Here is a 21,235-nt window from a genome sequence, read left to right as displayed (position 1 = left end):
CCAACTACATGGAGCAGTCTGCAGCACCAAGTCCAGACCCATCCTTCATAACACATAGTGCTTGCGTACCAAAGATCTATGCACAGTTTAACACAGCTGAACATATAGGTGACCATCAGGATGAAGGTGGCATTGGGTTCACCTTCTCCTGCCTCTTATCCAGAGGTTTGTACCGTGTTGTCCCTGTGGATACGGTCGATGTTTGACCTTCAATGGAAGGTGGCTTGAGTGACTACAACGGGTGCAGGTTTGAATGGGCCAGACCTGCGCCACATGCAGCAAAAGCGAGAGTACTTCATACCTGCTGACTAGATTTTTACCCAAAACAGAGAGGGAGCAGTGCTCCCACCTGCCCAGCTTCTGTCTCACCTTGGCGATACACATCGCCCACATTTTTGCGCATGCGCTGGCCCTGCTGAGCGTAAACCCAGCACCTTCAGTTAATCTGCACTGACGATGAAGGGGATATAGGAGTGGTCAACCCAGTTCCCACAGAACATGGCCTCACTCTTGCCTCGATTTACCTTGGCCCCTGAGGCCAGTTTGAACCGGTTGCAGATGCTCATGAGTCTGCACACTGATGGAGGATCTGAGTGGAACATGGTGACATCATCCGTGGACAGGCTGCAGGCTGTCTGGAATAGTCAGGTTCGCATTCTTCCTGACAGACCCGGGTAAAAGCTCCATACAACACACAAATAAGACAAGCAAGAGTGGGCAGTCCTGCCTGACTCCCGATCTGAGCGGGAAGCTTTCTGATTCCCACCTGTTGATTGAGACTGTACTAATGATGCTGGTGTAGAGCAGTTGGATCCAGTTGCAGATTCCCTCCCCAAAGTCCATTTGGAGAGCACACTCCCACATGTAAATGTGCAATTTCCAGTCAAAGGCCTTATCCTGGTCCAGGCTGATGAGGCAGGAAGCCCCTCCCCCAGCTCTGCATGTGGGCATTCCTATCCCTGGGGAGTCCGACGCTCTCAGAGATCAACCTGCTGAGTACAGCTCAGTTTGGTTGGAGTGAATCACCCCTCCCAGAGCAAACCTGACCCAGTTGGCGATGATCTTAGACAGAACTTTATATTTCACGTTCGACAGTGAGATTGGTCACCAGTTTCTAATTTAGAGTTGTGCTGGAAAAGCACAGCAGGTCAGGCAGCATCCGAGGAGCAGGAAAATGGACATTTCGGGCAAAAGCCCTTCATCAGGAATGAAGGCAGAGAGCCTCCAGGGTGGAGAGATAAATGGGAGGGGTTGGGGCTGGGGAGCAGGTAGCAAAGAGCATAGAAGGTGTATAGGGGTGGAGATGAAGGTGGTAGGTCAGAGAGGAAGGTGGGAGAAGGTAGCAGAGAGTACAGTGGGTGGATGGGGGTGGGGATAAAGGTGATAGGTCAGAGAGGAGGGTGGGAGAAGGTAGCAAAGAGTACAATGGTGGATGGGGGTGGGGATAAAGGTGATAGGTCAGAGAGAAGGATGGAGCGGATAGATGGGAAGGACGATTGGCAGGTAGGACAGGTCATGAGGGCGGTGCTGAGCTGGAAGGTTGGAGCTGGGGTGAAGTGGGAGGAGGGGTAATGAGGATATTGGTGAAGTCCACATTGATGCGCTGGGGTTTAAGTGTTCCGAGGTGGAAGATGAGGTGTTCTTCCTCCAGGTGTCGGGTGGTGAGGGAGCAACAGTGGAGGAGGCCCAGGACCTGTATGTCCTCGGCAGAGTGGGAGGGGCAGTTGAAGTGTTAGGCCAAGTGGCGGTGGGGTTGATTGGTACGGCTGTCCCAGTCATGTTCCCTAAACCGCTCTGCGAGAAGAGTCCAGTCTCCCCAATGTAGAGGAGACCACACCGGGAGCAATAGATACAATAAATGACATTGGTGGATGTGCAGGTAAAACTTTGATGGATGTGGAAGGCTCCTTTGGGGCCTTGGATGGAGTTGAGGGAGGTGGTGTGGGCGCAGGTTTTGCAATTCCTGTGGTGGCAGGGGAAGGTGCCGGGTGGGGGGGGGGGGTAGTGGATTGTGGGGAGAATGGGCCTGACCAGATAGTCACGGAGGGAACGGTCATTGCGGAAAGCAGAAAAGGATGGGGAGGGAAATATATCCCTGGTGGTGGGGTCCGTTTGGAGATGGCGGAAACGTCAGCAAATGATGCGGTTTATGCGAAGTTTGGTAGGTGGAAGGTGAGGAGTGAGGGGCTCTGTCCTCATTCCGGTTGGAGGGGTGGGGTTTGAGGGAAGAGGTGTGGAATGTGGATGAGATGCTTTGAAGGGCATGTTCAACCACGTGGGAAGGGAAACTGCGGTCTCTAAAGAAGGAGGTCATCTGGTGTATTCTGTGGCAATCCTCACTTTTGGCCAGTTTCTAATTTCCTACTGCTCCCCCTTCCGCTTGGGGCTGAGAATAATGATATCTCTCCTCATGGATTCACACATGCTCCTGCCAGAAGCATACTGTCATACACCTCCATCAGGTCCTGGCCAATCTAGTCCCACAGAGCTGAAAACAACTTGGCCAGTAAACCATTGCTTCTGAGAATTTTATTCTTTCTTAAGGACTCTTGAGATAACGGCTTGTCCAGCATCTCCCGTGTGCTGTTGTCTAAGACAGAGAGAACAGGAATGACTGGGAGACCATGCTGTCTGTGTGCTTTATGTCATACAGTCTGGAATAAAGGAATTTGCTGATCCTCAGGATGTCAGACTGAGATGACATAATAGAGCTATCATTTTTCTTCAGGCTGCTGAGCACAGAGCTCTCCCTGTGCACCTTCTGGAGATAGATACATAAGCATATCTCATCCTGCTCCGGGGTGCAGACTCTTGACTGTTTCCCACCAATCTTCTGGAGACTCAAAGAGGGGTTTCACACTTCTCCAATCTTTGTAGTCCTTTTTGAGTTCCGCAAAGATTTCTGGGGTCAGAGTTTCACAATCAGCTTCCACGAGCCCAAACCAGCCCGTTGGTTGTCTTAAAGCTGACAGTCGGCCAGCAGGAGGCAGTGGTTAGTGAAGAACACTGGACATTGGTGTATCCAATTGTGAACTCTTGGGACACAAACAGGAAATCTATCCTTGAGTGGCTGAACCCATTCTGGCTGCGACCACGTGTATACGCTGCACTCCGACTGCAGGGGTGCTGAAGAAGCCACGCAGCTTGGTGATTTTAGCCGTTTTCCATTAGGAATCTGGAGCCGGACTCCAGTTTGCTGCCAGTCCCTCCAGGTTATCCATCCGCATCAATGATGTAGTTGAAATCTCTGGCCAGAATGACTGGTCTGGCACTAAGATGGTGTCTTCCTGACTTTTTGGGATCCACCAGCTGTGTTGTAATTTCTGGTCATTTGTTTCCACCAATCCCCATGAAGTACAGGTGGCCTGATTTTCCACACTGGTTGCAGCTCTTAGACTCCTGACAGTGCTTAGTCAGGTACCCCTCCTGTTAACAGTTACAGCAGAGTGTCACTTTGCAGTCTGCTGCCATGTGCCCTGACCTCACTCAGGTTTGGCACGGAGCGAAGCTGGTGGGTGGGGTGAAGAATATTCCAACTGGCATCCACCTTCAGGTCACCTTCTTCTTAAACATAATTTTTTTAAAAAGAAAATCTTTTCTTTTGAATATTACAATAAGCACAAAACCATACAATTCATACTAATATTTAAAAAACTGCTAATTACATGAGTAAGAATCAACTAATAACTAAGCTAAAAAAGAAAAGTCTTAACAATAATAATAATAATTAATAACGATAACACAGCTCAGCAAAACAAAGCAATAGCCCTCGATCATCAAGCGCATATGTTTATAGATATTCATATGTTGGTAGTTCCTCCCCTCTGGATACCAGATTCATTACATAGAATTGCCATGGCTATACAAAGGCTCCTATTAGTATGGTGGACAAATCTGTACCCAGGTAGTCCAAAAAGGGCCGCCACGTCTTGTAGAAATTCTCAGTTTTATGGTGCACCATATTCGTAAGAAAGTCCAAGGGTATGTGCTCCATGACCAGCTTACGCCAGCCCGCCAACCCTGGGGGATTTTCTGACATCTACCCTAATAGAATGTTCTTTCTGGCAAAAAATGTGAGGAAACTGAAAAGCCTTTTTTTGTGCATCTAATGAAAGCGGATTAACAAAGCCAAGAAGAAGAGATACTGGGTCCATCTCCACTTCCGTCCCCAAGGCCTTCTCTATTTCGCCTACCACAGCGCGCCGGTATGCCTGCAGTCTGTGTCTGGGCCAAAGACAATGAGTAAGGGTGCCCACGCTCACTACATTTAGGACACATTGGAGATGCTCCTGCTTTAAATTTAGTGAGGTGGTCTGGGGCCAGATGGTTCCTGTGGAGAATCTTCAACTGCAAGGTGTGGGTCCTGTTGCAAATCAAAACCCTTCTTGCATTTTTCTAGATATCCTCCCATATTTCAGAAGATATCCCTCTCCCAAACCTTATAGAGTCATTCAGTCTTGTCCAAGGGACCCTCTCCCAATAGATGAAAAGTGTTGCAAACAGATTATGTACCCTCAGCACTCAGCACCCTCTTCTCCATGTTGGACCTAAACAGATCAGTTAGAAGTGTGGTCTCTTGTTGTATGAAGTTTCTAACTTGAAAGAAATGAAAGCGGTCCCTCCTGGGCAATTCTTATTTCTGAGCCAACTGGTCAAAGGACAACAATATGTCTCCTTTCGAATAAAACAGCCAGGCAAGACATGCCCCTAGCTGCCCATAGTTTAAACCCAGAATCCATCATCCCTGGCTGAAAGCCTGGCATGCCAACTATGGGTGTCAGAAATGATATTTTGGCAATTTTGCCCTCCACGCCTTGACAGTATTGATGAGATGGAGGACGGGAAAAATTTCTGGCTGGAAGGGCTGCTCCTTTTTTTTGACATATTTTAGGTGCTAGAGGTGATTTCCTCGAATTTCAGGAGCAGCAATTGCTGTTTTATATGCTGTTGCACCGTTTTGGAACTTTGGAAAAAAAAAGTCAAAACAACAGCAGTTGAAAAGGGAGAAGGGCAGACAAAGGAAGCACATGGTGAGGTTAGTGCAAGAGAGAGAGAGAGAGAAAAAACCTGCACAGTTACTGCCTTTGCTGTTTGAATTCATGTATCGCTGGACATCGGAGTAGGTCTGGGAAAATTAACAAACAGTGAAATTCACAACTGATCTTGGAGGAACTGTTGGGCGAAGTTCATAGCACAGAATCAGATAAGTTAATTGTTGTTTTAAGTCTGTCCAACAGAAAGGCTGCAGTAGTGGGTACAGTGGATTCTTTCTTGATTATATGTTTTTGAAGATAAGTCTCTTGATTAAACTTAAAATATAAGCCATAGCTATTAATTTAACCTGGGGCAGCGTTTGTAGAGGAATAAGACGGTGTTATTTTCTGGGTCTGTAGATTGTGAAGGAGCAAAAATGGCCTTTAATAGAGTGATATGTACCTCTTGTCAGATGTGGGAGTTTAAAGAGAGTTTAAGGGTTACTGCGGATTATATCTGCCATAAATGCTGTTGGATGCAAATCTTATCAGATCCAGTGGATCGATTGGAGAGACAGATAGAAGCGATGAAGATTTTGCAACAACAACAGTATGTGATGGATGGCAGTTATAGAAAGGGGGGAAAGTCTCAGATACAGTCACATAGATGGGTTAACTTCAGGAAGGATAAGAGAGGTAGGCAGCTAGAGCAGGAGTTTTTTGTGGATATACCCATTTCAAACAGGTATGCTGTTTTGGAAAATGTAGGGGATGATGGATTCACAGGGGGACGTAGCACAAACAGCCAAGTTTCTGGTATTGAGATTGGCTCTAATGCAACGAGGGGTATGTCAGCTTCCAATAGATAAATTGTGTTAGGGGATTCTGTAGTCAGAGGTACAGACAGACGTTTCTGTGGCCAGCAGAGAAAAAGCAGAATGGTGTGTTGTTTTCCTGGTGCCAGGATCAAGGATGTGTCAGAGAGGGTGCAGAATGTTCTCACAGGGGAGAGAGGCCAGCAGGAGGTCATTGTCCACATTGGAACCAACAACATAGGAAGGGAAAAGGTTGAGAGTTGAAGGGAGATTACAGAGAGTTAGGTAGAATTTTCAAAAGGAGGTCCTCAAGGTTGTAATATCTGGATTACTCCCAGTGCTACGAGCTAGTGAGGGCAGGAATAGGAAAATAGAGCAGATGAATGCATGGCTGAGGATATGGTGTATGGGAGAAGGATTCACGTTTTTGGATCATTGGAATCTCTTTTGGGGTAGAAGTGACCTGTACAAGAAGGACGGATTGCACCTAAATTGGAAGGGGACTAATATACTGGCAGAGAAATTTGCTAGAACTGCTTGGGAGGATTTAAACTAGTAAGGTGGAGGGGGGGGCATGGTGGTGGTGGTGGTGGTGGGACCCGGGGAGATAGTGAGGAAAGAGATTGATCTGAGACAGTACAGCTGAGAACAGAAGTGAGTCAAACAGTCAGGGCAGGCAGGGACAAGGTAGGACTAATAAATTAAACTGCATTTATTTCAATGCAAGGGGCCTAACAGGGAAGGCAGATGAACTCAGGTCATGGTTAGGAACATGGGACTGGGATTTCATAGCAATTACAGAAACATGGCTCAGGGATGGGCAGGACTGGCAACTTAATGTTCCAGGATACAAATGCTACAGGAAGAATAGAAAGGAAGGCAAGAGAGGAGGGGGAGTGGCATTTTTGATTAGGGATAGCATTACAGCTATGCTAAAGGAGAATATTCCTGGAAATACATCCAGGGAAGTTATTTGGGTGGAACTGAGAAATAAGAAAGGGATGATCACCTTATTGGGATTGTATTATAGACCTCCCAATCGTCAGAGGGAAATTGAGAAACAAACTTGTAAGGAGATCTCAGCTATCTGTAAGAATAATAAGGTAGTTATGGTAGGAGATTTTAACTTTCCAAACATCAACTGGGACTGCCATAGTGTTAAAAGTTTAGATGGAGAGGAATTTCTTAAGTTTGTACAAGACAATTTTCTGATTCGGTATGTGGATGTACCTACTTGACCTACTCTTGGGAAATAAGACAGGGCAGATGGCTGAGGTATCAATGGGGGAGCACTTTGGGGCCAGTGACCATAATTCTATTCATTTTAAAATAGTGATGGAAAAGGATAGACCAGATCTAAAAGTTGAAGTTCTAAATTGGAGAAAGGCCAATTTTGACGGTATTCGGCAAGAACTTTCAAAAGCTGATTGGAGGCAGATGTTCACAGGTAAAGGGACAGCTGGAAAATGGGAAGCCTTCAGAAATGAGATAACAAGAATCCAGAGAAAGTATATTCCTGTCAGGGTGAAAGGAAAGGCTGGTAACTATAAGGAATGCTAGATGACTAAAGAAATTGAGGGTTTGGTTAAGAAAAAGAAGGAAGCATATGTCAGGTACAGACAGGATAGATCGAGTGAATCCTTAGAAGAGAATAAAGAAAGTCGAAGTATACTTAACAGGGAAATCAGGAGGGCAAAACGGGGACATGAGATAGCTTTGGCAAATAGAATTAAGGAGAATCCAAAGGTGTTTTACAAATATATTAAGGACAAAAAGGTAACTAGGGAGAGAATAGGGCCCCTCAAAGATCAGCAAGGCAGCCGTTGTGTGGAGCCGCAGAAAATGGGGGAAATACTAAATGAATATTTTGCATCCGTGTTTACTGTGGAAAAGGATATGGAAGATATAGACTGTAGGGAAATAGATGGTGACATCTTGCAAAATGTCCAGATTACAGTGGAGGAAGTGCTGGATGTCTTGAAATGGTTAAAGGTGGATAAATCCCCAGGAACTGATCAGGCATACCTGAGAACTCTGTGGGAAACTAGAGAAGTGATTGCTGGGCCTATTGCTGAGATATTTGTATCATTGATAGTCACAGGTGTGGTGCCGGAAGACTGGAGGTTGGTAAACGTGGTGCCACAGTTTAAGAAGGGTGGTAAGGACAAGCCAGGGAACTATAGACCAGTGAGCCTGTCCTTGGTGGTGGGCAAGTTGTTGGAGGGAATCCTGAGGGACAGGATGTACATGTATTTGGAAAGGCAAGGACTGATTGAGGATAGTCAACATGGCTTTGTGCATGGGAAATCATGTCTCACAAACTTGATTGAGTTTTTTGATGAAGTAACGAAGAAGATTGATGAGGGCAAAGCAGTTGATGTGATCTGTAGGGACTTCAGTAAGGTGTTCTACAAGGTTCCCCATGGGAGACTGATTATCAAGGTCAGATCTCATGGAATACAGGGAGAACTAGCCATTTGGATACAAAACTGGCTCAAAGGTAGAAGACAAAGGGTGGTGGTGGAGGGTTGGTTTTCAGACTGGAGGCCTGTGACCAGTGGAGTGCCACAAGGATCGGTGCTGGGCCCTCTACTTTTTGTCATTTACATAAATGATTTGGATGCGAGCATAAGAGATACAGTTAGTAAGTTTGCAGATGACACCAAAATTGGAGGTGTAATGGACAGCGAAAAGGGTTACCTCAGATTACAACAGGATCTGGACCAGATGGGCCAATGGGCTGAGAAGTGGCAGATGGAGTTTAATTCAGATAAACGTGAGGTGCTGCATTTTGGGAAAGCAAATCTTAGCAGGACTTACACACTTAATGGTAAGGTCCTAGGGAGTGGTGCTGAACAAAGAGAGTTTGGAGTGCAGGTTCATAGCTCCTTGAAAGTGGGGTCGAAGGTAGATAGGATAGTGAAGAAGACGTTTGGTATGCTTTCCTTTATTGGTCAGAGTATTGAGTACAGGAGTTGGGAGGTCATGTTGCGGCTGTCCTTTCCCCGGAGTTGGGGAGTCCAGAACTGGAGGGCATAGGTTTAGGGTGAGAGGGGAAAGATATAAAAGAGACCTAAGGGGCAACTTTTTCACGCAGAGGGTGGTACATGTATGGAATGAGCTGCCAGAGGATGTGGTGGTGGAGGCTGGTACAATTGCAACATTTAAGAGGCAATTGGATGGGTATATGAATAGGAAGGGTTTGGAGGGATATGGGCCGGGTGCTGGCAGGTGGGACTAGATTGGGTTGGGATATCTGGTTGGCGTGGACAGGTTAGACCGAAGGGTCTGTTTCCATGCTGTACATCTCTATGACTGAATGACTGTATGACTATTAGGCTACGGCAATATTCTTTAACTGTTCTCATTTTGTCTCAGAACAGCAGGCTAATAAGGGGGCATTTTGCTTGAGATCTTCGATGTCCAACCAAAATGTGTGAGGCTCCCCCTGAACTGATAGTTTTTGATATCTAGGAGGCCCACTCCTCCCAGTCTGTAAGGTAACTGCAATTTAGTCAATTTAATTAGGGACTGCTTGCGATATCAGATAAAAGAACTAAACCAACCGCTCTGTCTTCTAAATATTTGCTTAGTAAAAAGCAGAGGAAGAATTTGCATAGGATACAACAGGTGGAGCAGAATGTTCATTTTAATGGGGGCTATCAGACCTAACCAAGAGGTCAGAAGAACCTCCCATCTAAGAAGGTCCTGCTCGATTCTTTTGAGTAAATGAGCAAAATTGGCTTTAACTAGCCAATCAAAAATGGGAGGAATAAATATACCTAAGTAGAGAAAGCCCTCTTGTGACCATCCAAAGGGGAACAGAGATCCGCCCTCAGGATCAGGCACTCTTTGGAGACGATCCATGGGCATGGCCTCTGACTTCACAAAATTGACCTTATAACCTGAGAAGCTACCAAATAGATGATGCATTGTATTCGGTGTGGCACTGAGACTGTTGGGTTTGATAAGAAGACAAGAACATCATCTGCATACAGTGTGATCCTATGTGACTCCTTCCCCCCTTCAGGGTCACCTTGACCTGCCACTTGCTGGTCCACACTCTGAAGGAGTCCACCATGTTGGTGCTGTGAGTACTCTGCAAGGAAGGTGAGGACCCCTGCTGGGCCGTAGGGGTTGTGCATTTGGATTGTACCAACCCGGCTCCTCTCCGCTGGGACGATGAACAATGGTGCCACAAACAGGACAGAGAGAGAGAAGGCCCTCGCCTCATTTCTCTTCAAATACCTTTAGGAAACATTCACATTGCTTCATCCTCCAGAAGGTCACATCAAAATAACACCTGAGCCCCATATTCAGCCTTATTTGTCAGTGCATTACTGAAGGAATGTTTCACTGTCAGAGTTGCCATCGTGAAAAGAAATGTTGAGGCCTCAGAAATAAAAGATCCCACGTCACTGGTTTCACCATGACATCTTTTAAACTATCAATCAACATCACCAGCAAGGCAGATTATTAGGTTCTTTATCATGTTGCTATTTGTGGGACAATGCTGAGTGTAAACCAATGGCTGCATTTCCGGCATTGGAGTAGTTCTTTACTTCAAAAGTACTTAAAGCTGTAAAGTGCTTTGGAAACCACTGCAGAAGTCAAAGTCATGGAGTTATACAGCATGGAAACAGACTCTCTGGTCCATCTCGTCTGCATCAACCAGACATCCCAATCTGGCCAAGTCCCATTTGTCAGCACCTGGCCCATATCCCTCTAAACCCTTTCTATTCATATACCCATCCAGATGTCTTTTAAATGTTGTCATTGTAGCTGTCTCCAACACTTCCTCTGACAGCTCATTCCATGTACACACCATTCTCTGCGTGAAAAGTTACCCCTCAATTCCTTTCTAAATCTTTCCCCTCTCACCTTTAGCCTATGCCCTCTAGTTTTGGACTCACCTAACCTGGGAAAAAGGCCTTGTCTAATTACCCTATCCATGCCCCTCATGATTTTATAAACCTCTTTAAGATCACTCGTCAGCCTCCAATGCTCCAGGGAAAATAGCCCCAAGTATTTCCAAATGCAAATTACTGCAGTTACTGAATGCAAATCTGAAATATGGAAAAGAAAATTCTGGAAATACTCAAAATGTCAGGAAACAGGTAGCTATGGAGAGAGAACCAAACTTTAAGAGTCTTATAAAGCCCTGAATACCTTGGACTTTTGTGAGAAATCAGGGAGAACCACTCTTGTAACTTATGGTCTTATTGAGAAGTTCAGTGAAATTTTTCTCGGTGTCAAGAGCAGCAAGGAACATTTTCCAAAGAGTTCAGGACGGTGAGATGAGATTGTTGCTCGAGCATGAAGAGATGCCTAGTAACAAGTCATTCACATTGAAGTTTGCCCCAATAATATGCAGGTTCCAATTTGACCACACATTGGATAGAAACTAGAAAGTTAGAGTAGGCCCTAGCAAATCCAACTCAATACTTGCTGCTGTGGACCTCCATCTTGGTCACGTAGTACCAACATCTCAGGGCATGCTCCAAAACAACACCCCCACCCCGCATCCACACACACTGGCATCCAACAAATGCCAACCTTGCTTCACAATAACGACACATCTTAAACCTACTGTATACTTTGGGATCCACCAGAAATGATCATTGCAATGCTGCTACAAAGACACATTGCATTCAGGGATACACACTCAGCTCACAGATTAAGCCAGGCTTCATCTCAGGGTTCTTCTCTTGCACTTTTAGCACTCATTCACTCAGCACCAACTTGGATGCCCTCAGCATCCTTTCCTGGCCGTACTGTTCCTTGCCTTGGCTTTTATACAGTTTGGCCAAAGCTGAAAGGCTCACAGAACTGCTGCGATGCCTTGCCGCTTAGTACATAGACATAGCCAGGCAGCTTGTCGTGCTGGTCAGTCATCTTCAATCAAGGGGGTGAACTATTGCTGTCTGGTTCATCGCTATGTAAATCTCATCAGCAGCAAACATGGCAAACCACGTGAAAGCAACCAGCCCCGTCTCAAAGTCTAAAGGAAGTAGCCTACAGTCAATGAGTTCCAGGCTCAACCTCTGTGTACAGGTGAACCCCCAAACATCAATATCCTTTCTTGAGAACTCTCCCTGTCAATTCCATAGGCTTCCTCCCGACCGCATGCCTGACTATACAAAAGTTGCTGGACTGAACCTGAATGCTGCCATTGCCTTATTGTATCAGGCCCCCTTGATTGACATGAGTCTTCCTGGACTTCAATGTGGACTACTGCTGCTGGAGAGAGATTTCAAAGACGAGTCTTGAATCCTGTGATGAGTAGAACAAATTGATTTTTATTTGGAGCTCCTAACCATGCAGAGGACAGTGATCACTAGAGGCAGTTTCCAAAGCACTTTGCCAGCTGTAATCAAAATAACATCATACCGTTTTGTATCCCAATGGTTGCGTGAAACATTGGTTGAAAATATAACTTCAAGTCAACTATCTTTTGCAAGACCAAGCCTATGCTTTTGTACCCTAGCTCTTCTGGATATTTCAATCCTTGTGACTCCACATAATTTTATTAGAACTTCTGCTTTTTGTGCGCATTTCATGGATATGGTCAGCTTGCACCATCTGTTATTTGTATCGTGCGAGTGATATTACATGTTTATCAAGATTTGTTTCATGGCCTCTGAACCTTATGAAACTGCTGACTGTCCTTCCTTGGGGTCATTAGGTAAAACTGTCTACACTGTGCTAACCTAACAGGAAACCGATGAGAGAGCTGACATTGGGGAGGTGATGGCCTCATGGTATTATTGCTGGACTGTTAATCCAGAGACCCACTAATGCTCTGGAGAATGGGTTCAAACCCTACTGTGGCAGATTATTCCACATAAGGCATGCACTTGGTACAGAGATCTGTACAAAAAGCAGCCTGGGGAATCCTTCATTTCAGCAGCAACTCTAGATATTAGCAACTGTGAAGAAATACCTGATGTCAGGAGACATGGTGAAGACATCAAGAAAAGGCAACTCTCCCGCGTAATAACAGTTGGAGCTGATTATAGAACCCAGGGTCGCAAATGACGGTGCTTGTGATATCTCTAGGAATGAAAGATGTGTGTAATTCACTTAAATAGTTAATAAATTAATTGATTTTTCTCAAACTCTAAGTGTATCTTCGTCTATGTATATACTGTTGCCTCACAGAGACAGGCAACACCCCATAATATCCTACCTTCTACATTACTTGCATCTTGTACCTGTCAACCCGTCTTCAACTCTCCTTTGTTAGGAACCAGTCCAGATCACCTCAAAATATTTTAGCAAGGTAACCTAGACCCTAACTTTTTCTTATCTTTATGGCAAATGTAAAGTGCCTTTTTCCAGGTGAAATGCAACGTTAAGCAAAACATTTAAACAAAGAAGTTAAAATACAACCAAAGAAAGAGGAATTTAAAATAACTTAACTCTATTGGAAAACTTAACACATTAATTGATACTGTAAGTATCGCCAATTAACTGTTCCAATATAGTAACACCTCATAATCACACCGTTTGGCAAAAAAACAAATTTAGAAAAGCAGATTTTGTCTCACATGTAATCTAGGAAGAGAACATCTCCCAGCTATTGGCTGTAGTCAAGGAGACAAACAGCTTCCATTCCTTTAATCCTACAACAGTAACTGCTAAGGGCTAAACCTAAAACCAAAACTAGAAATCCTGGTATATGAGAACTAGCCACTCCCATCCAAGCTAATTAGAGTCATAAAGGTGTATAAAACGGAAACAGATCCTTCGCTCCAACTTGTTCATGCAGATCGGATATCCTAACCTAATCTAGTCCCACTTGGCCCATATCCCTCCAAACCTTTCCTATTCATATCCCCATCCAGATGCCTTTAAATGTTGTAATTGTACTAGCTTCCAACACTTCCTCTGGCAGCTCATTCCACACAGGTACCATCCTCTGCGTGAAAAAGTTGTCCCTTACATCACTTTTATATCTTTCCCCTCCCACCCTAAACCTATGCCCTCTAGTTCTGGAGTCCCCCACCCCAGGAAGAAGACCTTGCCTATTTACCCTATCCATGCGCCTCATGATTTAATAAACCTCTGGAAGGTCTCCGATGCTCCAGAGAACACAGCCCGGGCCTATTAAACCTCTACGCATAGCTCAAATTCTCTAACCCTGGCAACATCCTTGTAAATCTTTTCTGAACCCTTTCAAGTTTCACAACATCTTTCCGATAGGAAGGAGACCAGAATTGCATGCAATATTCCAAAAGTGGCCTAACCAATGCCCTGTACAGCCGCAACATGACCTCCCAACTCCTGTACTCAATACTCTGACCAATAAAGGAAAGCATACCAAATGCCTTCTTCACTATCCTATCTACCTGCGACTCTACGTTCAATTCTCAGATTCTAGTTTCTCTCTGGTAGAAGAGAAACCTGCATATTAATGACATAAGACCTAATGTTAATGTGGGTGGTAATGAACAATAATCTCTATTAGAAGCATCTCGTCACTTTCCAGTGAGAATCCTAACTTGATGCCATACTAGATGCTCGAGAAAGGCCTTGCCTTTCATACAATTGCACCAGATTTCTCACCTTAGCCCATGTTGTTCAGGGTTATAAAAGTTTCCGCCCTCAACATTCCAATCAGGAACAACTGAATTAAGCCACATCTCTTGTTACCACATAGATTGTTTTCATCGAGAACACTGATAAAGAGGAAGAGTTATCCCAAGCATGGCATTTCCAGAAAGAGAACATCAGAGTACTTCAAGAAAGGTTAGTGAATATCATCAAACAATATCCTCACTCCTTAGCTATGCATTGCATGAAAGTTTATGAGTTTGCAGTGAAAATCTCTAAAAGCACATTAGAGATTTTGCAACATGAATAAAATGTTTGTAACCTTAATTCTTAAATGTTTCTATCTTAAAGTGTTTTTGATTTGCAGCTCCAGCTTCTTTTACTTTTATTCCATGTTTTCTTGTTCACTATCTACTTATTTCCCAATCTACTCAGAAGAAATATCCCGCTTTGTTTCCCAACTTTGGTATAATGCTTCCCTCAGACATTAAATAAGGATGGTGAGTAGTTGGAAATGCTGATTTCAGAAGGAACTGGGCTCAAAGACACTCAAGTGTCCAGAGCAAAAGCCGTTTTGTGAAGTAATCATCTTGAAACAGAGAGCTTTCCAAGGACAAAGTGACCAATTGCCTCGTATTAAAAGGGAATTATCCCTTATTTTGACCATTTATCCATTTCTGTTCCTTATTTCTATGGCAGGCAGTGGCACACTGAGCATGGGAGACTTCTCTTGTCTTTGTTGTCTTTTTCCAGCAAGAGAATTGTGGGTGTTGGCTGTGGAACTAACTCTATGGGAAATGGGGAATGGGGTGAAAGGCTTCTTGAGTAGAAAACCATTTTTTCTATGAGTCGCACTTTTATCCCTCCATGGCCTTATTCTTCCCTATCTCTGTAACCTCCTCCAGCCATTATAGGGATCATGAGATCTCTGTGCTCCTCTGACTTTGGCCTCTTGGGTATTCTCTTAGGTTTCCATTGTCCTACCATGAGCAATCATACCTTCAGCTGCCTGGGGCTCAAGCCATTCTTTTAAGATGTACCTTAACATGTGCCACTTCAAGTTAACTATTGATCATCTGTCCCGTCAATGACTTGGTTTGGTTAAACAACTCTGGGAAGTAATTTGGGACATTTTGTGAAAATAAAAGGGTTATATTAATGCATTTTGTTATTGCTGATGATGTATACAATTCCAAGCAAACAGCATCGCCCTTACAGTGGAACACTGCATTCTTGGCTGATGGGAGATCAGAAGTCACAAAGAATATAGAATGCTGGAAATCATTATGTTCCATAATGCTAAACTTTTCATGTGACTGCTACAATGGGGGGTGAACAGGGAGAGGTGATGTCGAAGGATAGAGGGTGATGAGGAATAAGGAAGGAGTGATGGGCAGAGATAGTGTAGAATGAAGAACAGCCATTCTCATAGTCACAGGGGGAATGGTAACGAATAAGATCCATAGAGAATTTAGGAGAAAAATCCTTCCTGAGAGTGATGAGAGTGTAGAACTTGCTGTTATGTGGAGCAGTTGATGCGATATTGATACATTTAACAAGAGGCCACATAAGCAGATCAGGAAGAAATAGATTGAGATGAAGATTCAGTTGGAAGAGGCTGGTGTGGAGCACAAACTCTATCATGGACTGAATGGCCTGTTTCTGTGCTAGAAAATTCCATGTAATCCCATCAAATCCCAGTGTACCTTGACTCTATCAGAGAAATGCAGTGTAAATGTTGACTTTTGAACACAGAAGCTTTAGGGTCTGCAATTTTCTTTCTAATATGATGGCTTTTATTTCATTGTTCCACTGTTGACTGTTTTAAGCCAATAATGAATAAGCAATCAAATCACTTTGTGTGTAAATCTTAACTTTATTGCTGTTGTCCTTCATGAACTGCATTAAATTGAATGAAACGTTAAATAATTTTTATTATTTTTATTTCAGGGAGGAATTCTTTATTCCAGGGCTAGTTGACACACACATCCATGCATCACAATATCCCAACATGGGAACCTGCTTGGATCTACCACTTCTTGAATGGCTGGTCAGATATACATTTCCTGTTGAATCCAAATTCAAAGACCCAAAGTTTACAGAGGATGTCTACACTAAACTAGTGGTATGTCTAATATCTTAACATACCTCAATATATTTTCCAATGTCTTTCATCAAAATGATGGGAGGTGTTTATGAACTCAAAACTGTTCTATCTTCCAGGCTGCAATGACTAGTTCTGCCCTTTTCTTTCTCCTAGGAATACTAGCAGTAACTAATTCTGTCATCTCAGTCAAAGAGATGTTATGGCACAAAAGGCCATTCCACCCATTGAGTAAATGCTGGCTGTCTGTACAGCAATCCTTTCATACATTCTGTTTTGTCATGCAAATTTTATTTCCCTCAAATGCTTGTCACCACTTCCATTACAGGCAGCAGGCAGCAAGTGTGTTAATGCAGCAATTATTAAACAACTTAAAAGCGAATTAACACCTCAACCTTGCATTGTCCAACAACAAGTTATTCAATTAGCTGTGTTTAATTGGTTTGGAAATTGCTTGGATTTATCTATCAAAAGTTTATTTTACCATATTACCACCAGTATATATTTTGGGTATTACTTATTATGGTCAAACCTCCAATAAATGCAGGAAAAAGTATTCTGATCAAATATTTATTTTAAAATATCTTCACCCATAACCTCTCATAAATTTGTTGCCCACACCAAGAATTATGTGATTCCCATGTTTCCCTTATCATATTTCCTGAAGAAGGGCTCATGCCCGAAATGTAGACTCTCCTGCTCCTTGGATGCTGCCTGACCTGCTGCACTTTTCCAGCAACACATTTTCAGCTCTGATCTCCAGCATCTGCAGTCCTCATTTTTTCCCTCATCATATTGCCTTAGATCACCCAGTGATCAAATTACATATTTTTCTGAGCAATCTTTAATTAGTCCTTTCACATGTTGAATTAATAACCTAAAAATGTGTCATCATTATGAATGAAGATTTGAGAGAATTGTTATATTCACAATTTTGGCCATCAAGATATATTCGCTATTGTGTTGTGACTCACTGTCAGCATCTCAGTATACATTAAAGAGACATGCTAATGATACCACCACTCTAATGTGACTAGCATGTGATCTAAGACTATAAAGATCTATCTTCCCTCTGGTTATTTGAAGTATGACACTATACTGGAAGCATGCTCATCCACTGCAAAATAATAGGTTAATATTAGCCCAGGCATTTACACACACACAATGTTTATATATAGTAGTTGCAATAAATGTCTGTTGGATTCATCAATGCCACAATATCATTGCCCAGTTTCTTATATTATAGGAGAAGCATAAACATTAGGTAATGCACAATGTTCTAGGCAAACTCACACCAGCTACAGATGTCAAAGATGGAAATTATTGAGCTTCCTTTCCTAGCAGTGTACAGTTGCCCATGTTTCACAGCCAAATAGAAAAGTGTTGAGAACACAGAACTTACAAAAACATTTACTTGGTTCCGTAGACGTTTCATGAGTTAGACAAAGATAGCGACTATTTTCTCTTTGTATCATGTTCTGCAACAAGTGACAGGTTATCTGACCCTGGGTGGCATCATTTGCTAATGACTTCCAGTGGGGTGCATTCAGTGTGTCCAGGGTAAAAGATGCAACTTTATCTCATGACCCCAGTTTTCTTCACATTTGAAGTCAGACAGAACAAGTTATAAAGATGGGAGGAACAGTTTGTGAGTCTTCTTGGCTGAGTTCCTGTGTGGAGGACGAGCACAACATCATCAGCTTAGAGGAATTCTTTGATCAGGAGTTTTTTTTTAATCTTTGGTCTCAGTCTTTACAGATTGTAGAATGTCAGAGATGCTTGCAAGTGGGGCCTGAAAACTTTCAACATTGGTTGTCGTATCCTGGAAATCATTAGCTGGGAAAAAGAGAAATGGTGAGGCACACTCACAATGACCAGTGTTTATACAAGTTTGGCAACAGATGCCAATGACATAAATGACAATCCACAATACTACATGTCAGCCTCATGTGCCTTGCTTGTGATGAAGCTTGCCTCTTTTACTCTAATAATTGGGAGGAAAAGGAACACTAATTTAGTAGTATACAACTTAAACTATACCCCTTTAAAACACTATTCACATAGACAGCACAACAATCAATCTCCAATTCAATCACTGATTTGGTGGACTTAGTAGTGTCTTCTTGTATTAGAATGCTTCCATTTTAGTTCCTAGGTTTCTGTTTTGGTCTTTTCAGTCACAGAGACAAAGTAGATTGGACGGAGAGAAACAGACATTTCCTCCAGCATGGTCCTCATGGATCTGTAACAGATTACAGCTGAACCAATCCGAGCGCTGTCGTCAGGCAATCTTCCCTTAACTCAAAGATTCTCAGTGCTATTGTGTCTCAGCAATGCAACAGTCTCGCTGATCCAAAAACAATATAGCCTTGTCCAGCTGCAAAAATAACACTCAATCCCACTGATCTTTTCAAGTTGTAAAAATCTTCTTGATACTTTAGCTGTGTAGAAGTGTCTGACTTCCATTTTAGTTTGTAGTCCCTAACTTTAACTCTTACATAATACTGCAAATCGTGACAGCCAATTTGTACATTGACAGTTGTCACAAACAGCAGTTTGGTAATGAGCAGCCTAGCTGTTTCAATAATATAGGCCAGAATAGTAAGAACATTCTTAGAAATAATGCCATGAAATGGCTTGCATCCACCTGAGAGGTGCATGGGCTGCATCTTTAGATTAGATTACTTACAGTGTGGAAACAGGCCCTTCGGCCCAACATGTCCACACCGACCCGCCGAAGCGCAACCCACCCAAACCCCTACATTTACCCCTTACCTAACACTACGGGCAATTTAGCATTGCCAATTCACCTTAGCACATCTTTGGACTGTGGGAGGAAACCGGAGCACCCAGAGGAAACCCACGCAGACACGGGGAGAGCATGCAAACTCCACACAGTTGGGAATTGAACCCAGGTCTCAGGCGCTGTGAGGCAGCAGTGCTAACCACTGTGCCACCGTGCCGCCCAGAATCTTAGTTCAACATTCTGAAAGAATTCCAACAATTCAGCACTTTCTCCGTACTGTGCTGGGCATGTCAATCTTCATTCTTGACTTGAGTTTCTGGAGTGGAACTCATTACCTTTTGACTCAGACACACCAAGTGCTGCCCACTGAACCACAGGTAACACTGTGCAGAATGTGACTGTTCTAACCAATTCATGAGGTTTATGTGCTAATGATTTTAGCTTCTCCCAGAGTGATTCACTATACCTGACATATCTGCAAAGTGTGTAGAAATCACATAGAAACAGGTTCTAAATTTCAAAGGACACAATGATTTCCTTGTAAAGTTTTGGTCATTCACTCCCACTTTTGTCCATCCACCCAGTTAGTTGTTAAAGTGGTATCTATGAGAACAATGGCGATATTGACTAAATGAGGTACAAGAACAAAGGGGACCTTGGCGTACAAGTTTACAAATTGCTAAAAGTAGTGACACATGCAGTTTCAAAGTGCCAACACAACACTAAGATGCTTTTCTGGTGAAATGGAATTGAAAAGAAGGGAAGTTATTTTAAATGTCTACTGAGCTCTAGTTAGAAGAACTGTGGACAGTTTTTAGTAAAAGGATATCAAAGCACTGGAGAAGTTGTGAAAGTAATAAGGAGGATCAGTAGGCAGGATGGAGAGAAATATCACTATCAATCATGTCCAAAATGAGTAATCATCATTATAATTATAATTCTAACAGTGAATTCAGGAAAAATGTTTTTACCAAAGACATGGAGAGAATGTGAAACTTGTTATCATTGATAGTGGTTTAGGTGAATAATATTAACACATTTAAGAGGAAATTAGGTAAACAAGAGGCAAAAAGGAGCAGAAGAATATTTAGTTGGAAGTGGAGATGAAATGACCTTTTGGAACATAAATGCCAGTGTTGGAAAATGAATGGTCCATTGCTTCCATGTAAATTTTTTACAGAATCAAGTTTGATTGATATTTTGCTACATGGATCAGGGAAACCCTGTAGAAAAGGAATAAAAGCTCTTCTTTTAAAGGTAAAAGAGAAACTTCGTGCTAATGATGTCTTCATTGTTTGACAGAAAAGAACTCTGAGAAATGGCACTACCACTGCATGTTATTTTGCAACCATTCACACCGAATCAACTTTAAAGCTTTGCAGCATCATAGGTAAAAAGTTACTTTACTCACTCATGGGATGGGGATATCATTGGATGGGCCAACATTTAGTGCCCGACCCTAGTTGCCTTTGAGAAGGTGGTGGTGAAATTGCTTTAGTTGAACTAAATTTATTTGTTAACATCAATGTATACTGTTTATTTCAGTACAGGAAGATGGGGTTGGACTGATTCCTACCTGCCCAACGCCAAGTTTATACACCCTGGTTGAGAAATTAAATGCAAAATCACATGCATTGACTGTCCAATGTCCATTCCACATCAATTTTTCAGTCTGCATACAATGTAGGTCCCAGTCAGGAAGAAGATAGTTACAATTCAGGCCTGGAAACCATACTTCTGTAGGTGACTGGGATTGATTTTATGTTATTTTTGTGAAATTACATTCCCCTGACTGCTATTTATTAACAAATAATTTGTGATATGTAATGATTCACTATACTTATTCTTAGGACCCATGATTTGTTAGCTTTGACTCTCTAATGCTGTCCTATTTAACACACTTCTTAGACTTAAGCTCATGCTACCCATATCCTATCTCATATCGGCTTCTATTCTCTCATAAGACTAACCAATATTGGCTTGTGATCTGGGAACAACTTCTTCTTAGATTCTCATTTCTGTTTGAAACCTCCGCTACCAT

General features: G+C 43.0%; 1 protein-coding gene across 1 annotated transcript in view; it reads left to right on the top strand.

Moving 5' to 3' along the window:
• gda (guanine deaminase) overlaps positions 1–21,235 on the top strand; it is a 56,151-nt gene that overhangs the window by 4,739 nt on the left and 30,177 nt on the right. The window contains exons 2-4 of the mRNA XM_060841761.1: positions 14,451–14,539; positions 16,295–16,469; positions 20,497–20,584. Coding sequence (XP_060697744.1) covers positions 14,451–14,539; positions 16,295–16,469; positions 20,497–20,584 — 352 coding nt within the window. The remainder of the gene's footprint in view (positions 1–14,450; positions 14,540–16,294; positions 16,470–20,496; positions 20,585–21,235) is intronic.

The sequence above is a fragment of the Hemiscyllium ocellatum genome, chromosome 2 (assembly GCF_020745735.1).
Source record: "Hemiscyllium ocellatum isolate sHemOce1 chromosome 2, sHemOce1.pat.X.cur, whole genome shotgun sequence".
Taxonomy (NCBI): Eukaryota; Metazoa; Chordata; class Chondrichthyes; order Orectolobiformes; family Hemiscylliidae; genus Hemiscyllium; species Hemiscyllium ocellatum.
This window is presented reverse-complemented; position numbering and strand designations above follow the sequence as displayed.